The sequence below is a fragment of the Schistocerca americana genome, chromosome 6 (genome assembly GCF_021461395.2).
Source record: "Schistocerca americana isolate TAMUIC-IGC-003095 chromosome 6, iqSchAmer2.1, whole genome shotgun sequence".
NCBI lineage: Eukaryota > Metazoa > Arthropoda > Insecta > Orthoptera > Acrididae > Schistocerca > Schistocerca americana.
The window spans coordinates 149,533,205-149,542,099 of NC_060124.1; the positions used below are offsets into that span (position 1 = coordinate 149,533,205).

General features: G+C 41.9%; 1 protein-coding gene across 1 annotated transcript in view; it reads right to left on the reverse strand.

Annotated features, from left to right (window-relative positions):
* Nucleotides 1-5,588, reverse strand: part of LOC124620015 (orexin receptor type 2-like) — an 87,669-nt gene extending 82,081 nt beyond the window's left edge. The window contains exons 1-2 of the mRNA XM_047146681.1: nucleotides 5,559-5,588; nucleotides 1,737-1,884 (exon numbers count right to left, since the gene is read on the reverse strand). Of these exons, the coding sequence (XP_047002637.1) occupies nucleotides 1,737-1,884; nucleotides 5,559-5,588 (178 nt within the window). The remainder of the gene's footprint in view (nucleotides 1-1,736; nucleotides 1,885-5,558) is intronic.
* Between the last annotated feature and the right edge of the window lie 3,307 nt (nucleotides 5,589-8,895).

Below are 8,895 nucleotides of genomic sequence, written 5' to 3' on the forward strand. Positions count from 1 at the left end.
TAAGCACGTAAGCGAGAAAAATTTAGTAAAGGTTTGAAAGTGTATTTAAAGTTTATCGGAAGTCGCCAAATGCTGTGATTATCAAATACTGGGTCAGTATACTATGGAAAATTTGCACTCCGTTTTAAACAATAATTATTCGCATATCTCAATGCTTATGACGTCATATATCCAGAACTGTGTCACAAAACGTTATTATTTTGCAAGTATATTCAGTGGTATACGTATGGTGTGTGGATATTGTCTGCAAACTGTGTTGCGAATAGAGTTAGTAGTAAAGAAGTAATAATTTAAAATGTCATACCAGAAGCTGGAGTTTCACTGCATGAAGAACGAAAGTGTAGTTAGCGATAAACATATTTCACCTGTTTATGGGGTTGTCACCAGAACAAAAGTTTCCATAAGGCTTGAAATTTCGTGTAGAGTTGTTGGAAGACGCAAAGTGCTCTCGTTCTCAGATATGGGATGAATAAATAAATAAAGTTTCGTAAACGTTTGAAATTTAATGTTTGTTGGAAGCCACAAAATGCTCAAATATTTCATGAGCAAAGTCTGGGTAATTTGGGCGCCATGAGTTACGCTGCCTCGCAACATACGCAGGGTTTCTAAGTGTGATACCTGTCACACTGTGTTAAATCCTTAACGTAAGATCGTATCTCTTAATGAGTGGATTATGACAGCATTTTAAATTTTTATATTCGGCCAATAGTTGTATGAAATACTGGAAAACCAATTTTTTTTGTCCATGTAAGTCATTAGATATGTAACCTGCAAGTGGCACCGTGCGTCGTGTACCGGGTTAGATATAGTGGTCGGCTCAATTAAAAGCCTTTGATGCGTCGCAGGAAATATGGATTGACGATAATATGTCATCTAAATACTGTGTAATATGATTAGTGGATTCCAAAAATTTCACTTTCCGTTTGCAAAGACCACTTTTCGACATAAATTGTGGCTGATTATGTGTGTTATTATGTTAATATAGCATGAATGTTACTGATTTTTCCTACATTACACTTTGTGTATAACCAAACTTATAAGTAATTAAATGTTCGGGGCTATTATGCCGTGCTCGAATGGATCTCACATTTAAACCCAACGTTTCGTCCCCATCTGCGGAGGGAGTTTTCAAAGTGCGTCGTAGCTTCTTTGGGTGTCCGATTCGCACCCTGGCTCCCTACTGACTGCAGCAAAATTCCATTTACGCGTGCTTATGCGCAGCGGTGTGACGTCACTTGTTTTGAATACCAGGGCGTAATTGGTCGTTGTCGATTTCCGTCGTCCGCCATTACTGTGATCCCATGATAGAAGATTGGTAAACGTCTATTCAGCACCTGGATCCAAATGTCATTCAGTTTCACGGCCTCCTCACCCCTATTGAAATTCGTGTTGTGTTTTACAATCTCTATGGCCTCTTTATACAGCCTTTCATGGTATCTGCTTGTGGCTGCCGGCACTTGAGTCCTATCAAAATGAATGTGATGGTCTCCAGATTGCAAAGTAAATTCCACAACAGCTGATTTGATGGGGACGAAACGTTGGGCTTAAATGGGAAATCCATAACACCACAGCATGGTAGCCCAGAACATTTTAGTAATCGTGACTTTTCCGACCATGAAAGCTTGCATTTTACATAACCAAACGGTTTCTTTATTCCAGTAATTAGACCAGTATACTTTCTGTAGGAGGTATGACATAAATAGTTCAACTTGACATTGTGGTTGAGAGTTGCTTACCGAAGGCGAGCGACACAAACCAAATGATGCCGATGGCTGTCTTGGCGCGGTTGGTGGTGGAGTTGAAGCGCAGCGGGAAGCAGATGGCGTACCAGCGGTCGATGCTGATGAACGTCAGCGTCAGCACCGATACCGCCACCGACACCGTCTGCAACACACAGTTGCGGGCCCCCCAGTCAGTCAGCGCTAACACAGAAAAGATACCTTCGTGGAAACAGATAACGTATGGCTAAATTACATTACTGGTCGTTTAACTTACCCTAATGCATGCGTTATGTTAGAGTAGATAACCTCGGTACAGCGAAGTAGCTTAAGTCATTCAATAAAGGAAAGTCCTCCGGTGCAGATCGTGTACCATTTAGGTTCCTTTCACGGTACACTGTTATAATAACTCCATTTTAGTAGTCATATAAAACTCCTCTCTCGACGTGAGAACCACACCTAAAGGCTAGAAAGTAGCAGAGATCACCCCGAAACCCAAGAAAGGAAACAGCGTAATCTGCTGAATTAAAGGCCCGTGTTTCTAACGTCAATTTTTAGTGCGATTTTGGGATATATATTGTGTTTAAATATTATAAACTACCTCGAATAATACGATCTATTAAGAAATAATTGTCGTTCTTGTAAAACATAACCACCTCTTTCTTCACATGAAGTAATGAGTATTATCCACAGGGCATCTCAAATTGATTCCATATTTCTAGATTTCCAGAATGCCTTTGACACCGTTCCTCAGAAGAGATTTCTAATCAAACTGAGTGCCTACGCAGATCGTCTCAGTTTTGCGACTGGATTCGCTGTTTCCTCTCAGTTCGTAGTAACTGACGGAAATTCATCGTTTCAAGCAGAAATTATATATCCCAAGGAAGAGTTATTGGCCTAATCTATATAAAAGATTTAGGAGACAATCTGAAGAGTTCTCTTTGACTTTTTGTAGATGACACTTTCAATTACCGTCTCATAAAGTCATCAGACGATCAAAACCAATTGGATAATGATTTAGGCATGATATCTGTATGGTGTCAAAAGTGGAAATTGACGCTAAGTAATGAAAGGTGTGAAGTCACCCATGTCAGTACTAAAAGTGTAATACTAAATTTTGGTTACAGGATATATCGCATAAATCTAAAGGTTTTTCATATGAAAGGTTCCTTTTATCAGAAAAAATGATTCAAATGGCTCTGAGCACTATGAGACTTAACTGCTGATGTCATCAGCCCCCTAGAACTTAGAATTACTTAAACCTAACTAACCTAAGGACATCACACACAACCATGCCCGAGGCAGGATTCGAACCTGCGACCGTAGCGGTCGCGCGGTTCCAGGCTGTAGCGCCTACAACCGCTCGGCCACCTCGGACAGCTAAAGGTTGTCAATTCAATAAATACTTAGGGGTTATACTTACGAACAACTTAAACTAGAAAGATCACACAAATACTTATTAACGGAACACTTAGAAGATGAAACAGGCCTACAAAAGTGATCGCTTACGCTACGCTTGTCTGCCCTCTTCTGGAGTGCAGCTGTGCAGTGTGGGATCTACATCAGACAGGATTGGCAGAGGACCTTTTCCTTTTTTATAGTAAAATAACGGTGAGAGCGTCACGTATATGCTACGAGACATAGTATGACAATGATTAAAACAGGACATTTTCACGAAATCTCATTCAACTACTTTCTCCTCCGAATACGAAAATATTTTGTTGCGCCAACCTACATTGGGAGAAATGTTCATTGTAGTAAATTATTAGAAATCGGAGCTTACACGGAATGATTTAAATGTTCGTTATTCCCGCACTCTGTTCGAGAGGGAGGAATAGCTTGAACGTGATTCGATGAACCCTCTGCAGGGCACTTTCCTTTGAATTGCAGAGTAGCCATCTAGACGTAGACATGTAGATCATCCATCACCTCATGAGTGGCCTCTCGCAAACTGTGTGCTGTCTATCGAGGGCGTTCTCAGAGACAGGCAGCGAGAGGGGACAGCTGCTCCACCTAACCCCCCCCACCACCACCCGAAGTTAAAACCCCAGCACACAGTTAACCAGTTCAGTATCAATCTGAAGAAAGTGAGAACATGTAATGTACATTGGACAATAGCACCTGTACCCAGACCCATTTATAGTGAAATCTGAAACTATTTCGCCTATCGCCACCATTCCTCTTGCTACTGAAAATACCAGATGTCTCTAAGCTCTTAATGCGTTCAGCAGCGTCATATCCTTAATTCGTGACGTTTGCTCTCGTTTTACCACTTGACATTGAAAATATTCACACGTATCTAAGCGGCACCAGCCTGACAGCAAAATAAGAGTAAATTTTTTTTAAAAAGAACGTACTGTTTTAGTTGAAACGCAGTAGGTGCTACAAAGTGATAAGATTAGAAACTCATATCTTTTTTAGTTTTTACGAAACTGTGCTTTGTCTACTCACTTAATCATCCCCTCCACGGATTTTTTTTCAATCCACAACTTCTACGGAAACCTAAGAACACCCTACATTATCATTTAATGTAGATGTGAATAAATAAAGCAAAATTTAGAGTCATCAGCTAACCAATCATTGGGTGCGTAAACTCCTTCAAGGTGTAACGAGGCCAGTAACTACAGAAATTCTATTCTGCTGTCTTGTTTGTTTGCTAAGTAACTTGGAACAGGATTCTCCAACAGAGCCTTGGTTGCTTAACTGTGCTCTCAGGTGGAAGCTAAGATTTGCATTGTACTGTTTAAGTAGTTTTCTGTGTAAGCATCCATTACTCATTCGCTGAAAATTTGATATACCAGTACTTCAACACACGAGCAATGCCACAAATACGAGAGTTGGAACTTTAATAGTGGCAAATACTTATTTACAGCTTTTACGAAATAGATACGTTTTCATAGTTTTACTGACCTTCAAAGTAGTCATCAGAATTGTGTATAACCCGTTGCCAATGTGGAAGTCGTAGGATACTTTTAGCAGTGCCAGTTGTGTTGACAGTTCGAGTGGTGCGGTCTATTGCCCAACGAATTTGTAGCAGTTCTGAAGCAAACGCCATGAAGTCTTTCCTTCAGTTTAGAAATCGAGTTGAACTCACGAGGGCTTAAGCCAGGGAAGTACAGTAGGTGGTATAACACTTAGCAGGCCCATCAGTCAAACAAATCAGCTACTGCTTGCACTGTACGTGCTTGAGAACTGTCCTGCAAAATGATGGTCAGGTCCTGCAGAAAGTGGCATCACTTATGTCTCTATGCTGTTAATTTTTGGAACACAGCCTATGACCAGCATAGAGACAGAAGTGTTGCCACTTTCTGCAGGACCTGATCATCATTTTGTAGAACAATGCACAAGCACGTACAGTGCAAGCAGTTACTGATTTGTTTGACTGATGGGCCTGCTGGGTGCTATACCACCTACTGTACTTCCCTGGCTTAAGCCCTCGTAAGTTCAACTCGATTTCTAAACTGAAGGAAATACTTCACGGCATTCGCTTCAGAACATTTTTTTAGACAATATGGTTGTGGAGATAAAGCAGCGATTAGTGTGGTTAATCAATTATTCAAAAACCGTCTTAATCGCATTTATTATTATTATACCGCCAACCGGTTTCAACCCGAGATAGGGGTCATCTTCTGGGCGTTTACACCATTGGTCGACTGCTGGTGGTGTCACTCCTGTCTACAAAACGGCAGGAAACTAGTTTGAATAATCGCTTCAGAACTGCTACAAATTCGTCGGGCGATAGACCGCGCCACTCGAACTGTGAGCACAACTGGCACTGCTAAGAGTATCCTACGACTTCCACATCGCTGGCAACGGGTTGTACACAATGCTCGTGACTACTTTGAAGGTCAGTATAACTTTGAAACACATTTTTATTTTGTACGAACTGTAAATAAATAGTTCCACTACTAAAGTTCTAACCCTGGTACATTGTCGTGGCTGTTAAGATTTATTAATATAAGAAGTCAAAAGTTATTACAAACAACCCCGTGTTCCAGGCATCTGCACCTGTGGTAACACATCTTGCAGAAAGAATACCACATATGGCTTTGTCATAAACTTTAATAGGACGTGACTGCTTTCTTGGCCCGCAGTTACATCCTCGCCAATACATACACTGAGATGACAAAAGTCATTGGATAGCGATATGCACATATGCAGATGGTGATAGTATCACGTACACGAGGTATAAAAAGTCAGACATATCATTTGTACTCAGGTGATTCAAGTGAGAAGGTTTCCGACGTGATTATGGGAGCACAATAGGAATTAACATACTTTGGACGGAGAGTGGTAGTTGGAGCTAGATGTACCGGACATTTCATTTCTGAAATATTTAGAGAATGCAATATTTCGAGATCCACGATGTCAAGAGTGTGCCGAGAATACCTAATCTGAGGCATTACGTCTCTCCACGAACGCAGTGGCAAACGGTCTTCAGTTGACTAGCGAGAGTAGAGGCGTTTGCTTAGAGCTGTCAGTGCTAACAGACAAGCAACACTCTACGAAATAACCACAAAGATTAATGTGGAACGTACGATGACCGTATCCGTTAGGAGAATGCGGCAAAATTTGGCGTTAATGGGCAATGGCAGCAGAAGACCGACGGGAGTGCCTTCGCTAACAGCACGACATCACCTGCAGCTCCTCTCCTCGGCTCGTGACCTCATCGCTTGGACCCTTTATGAAGGGAAAACTGTGTCCTGGTCAGACAAGTCCCGGTATTAGTTGATAAGAGCTGCTTTTAGGGTTCGGGTGTGGCGCAGATCCCACGAACCCATAAGAGGGCACTATGTAAGCTGGTGGTGCCATCATAATTATGTGGGCTGAGTTTGCATGGAGTGAACTGTAACCTCTGATCTAATTTAACCAATCACTGAGTGGAAGTGGTTGCTTTCGGCTACTTGGACACTCTCTGCACCCTTTCATTAACTTACGTTCGCGAACATCGGTGAAATTTTTGTCGATGAAATTGCTCCATTTCACTGGGCCACACATGTTTGCGAATAGTTTGAAGAACATTTTGACCACTTCGAGTAAATAATTTAGCCATCCAGACCGCCCGACATGAGTCCCATCGAACATTTCCGGGACGTAATCGAATGCTCAATTCCTGAAGAACATTCTTCACTGACAACACTGTCGCAATTATGAACGGCAGGGGACTTCCAAAGAATTGCTCAGTCCATGAAACGTCGATATGCTGCACTACACCGGGAAAAACGAGTTGCGACACGATATTGAGAGGTATCCCGTGATTTTTGTCATATCATTGTAATACTTTGTCATTGAATGCTTTGATTTATCAAAGAAGGGGGACCCAGCCTTTACTGGTGGCTGGTCCGGGTCGCCGAGCGGTTCTAGGCGCTTCAGTCTCGAACCGCGCGACCGCTACGGTAGCAGGTTCGAATGCTGCTTCGAGCATGGATGTGTATGCTGCCCTTAGGTTAGTTTGGTTTAAGTAGTTCCAAGTTCTAGGGGACTGATGACCTCAGATGTTAAGTCCCATAGCACTCAGAGCCATTTGAACCATTTGAATCTTTACTAGTAAAACGGCATTGAAATTGGCAGGCAATGCTGTTTTACCAGTGAAGGTTGGGTCTCTCGTGTTTCTTACGTCGATGTCTTTAATGACCTAAAGTATTATGTACACCTGAGGATTTGTCTATAAGCCACGAAACTGGTCATCTCTCGTTAAAGATACAGCTGTACTTGATGTTATTTCTGCAAGATGTCAAATGTTATTGATATAAGATGTGGCATGGACGATACGAAAGGAATGAAAACTTTATTAACTAGCAAGGCATGATGCTGGAGAGACACACTGCATATAGCCAACATTAAACAGCGAGGCGAACGCAACGATTAGCAGACTCCAGGCGAAAGTGGTACACTGCTGCAGTCGAGGTCGTTGCCGGGGCATAACTTCCTGTTAAAAATGGAAATAGCCACAGCCAGCTGCCCGAGGCCGAAAGAAGGAATGCTGGCTCACATAAAGCGTTTCTAGACTGTTCAAGGTGGTCTAAGATGTTTTTGGAAACATTTTGGTCATTAAAACGATCTTCAATAGAAGCAAGGCAAAGCAACACTGTCATGGAAAACTCCAATACCTTAAAAAAGCAATATGTAAACGGCAGTCGGAGGCAGTCTCAGCAGTAGCAAATGAGTTAAGCAGTGAGAGAGTTAGCGGGTGAGTCACACTGTCAGAGTCATCACGAGGGAGGAGCTGAGTCGTTGGGCACGACAGTTCGATTATGCTGCAGTAAACAGTGAGAAGACTACATACATTCAAACGAGGCGCTAATTTTCCGATATACATCCAGCCGCAGTTCTTACACCGAGCTTCATACTATTCAGTAAAGAACAGTTCTGCGGAGTTTGTCTGTAGAAGTAGCAAAGAGTAAAAGTATTTCTGTGTGTCAGGTTCTATAGAAGAACACGTGCCGCCTTACACTTGTCTCCTAGTGTCTAGTTGCATGTGTGCGATGAAGGACCGAGCAGTGCCCCTCAATACCTCTTAACTCGATTCGAGTATCTGATGGTATCATCAGGACGATTCACTAGCAAAGCACTCGTTTCTGACAGTAAAGATACTGAGGAACTGGGCATTGGTAGATTAGTAGGGTGTAAGCATTGATGGATAAAAATCCATTGTAAGACACCTCTCCAAGTGAGAATAAATTAATTAAAAATGGAGGCTCTTAATTTATGTAGGGAAGTATCTGCACCCTCTTTCACTTCCTTCAAACTTCTCTAATCTGTTTCCGCATCACCTCTGCTAAATATCCTAGGAGACAATCTCATTCTCAGTCCATTAGAGGGAAATTAGCAGATCTCAACCCAAGATGTCTTCAGCATCCAGACTGCAACCACTTAGGCAACATCTCCCTTAAAGACTGGTGGGACGTGACAACATCAAAGAAACAATAACGGAATCTGATTCGACGGGTACTCTAAATCATCAATACAGACGTAATAATACGGAATGAAATATACAATTTAGTGTAAGCATAGGCAAACAGCACACACTTCGATCTCTCATAAGATTTTTGTACCATGAAGATTCGAACATACGATAATTTGATGACCCTTGCAAACAGTACATTTATGAGCATCGTAAACGTGGTTTAGACCCATCTTGCACATTCTTCATTGTGAGCACAGCAGTGCGGAAATA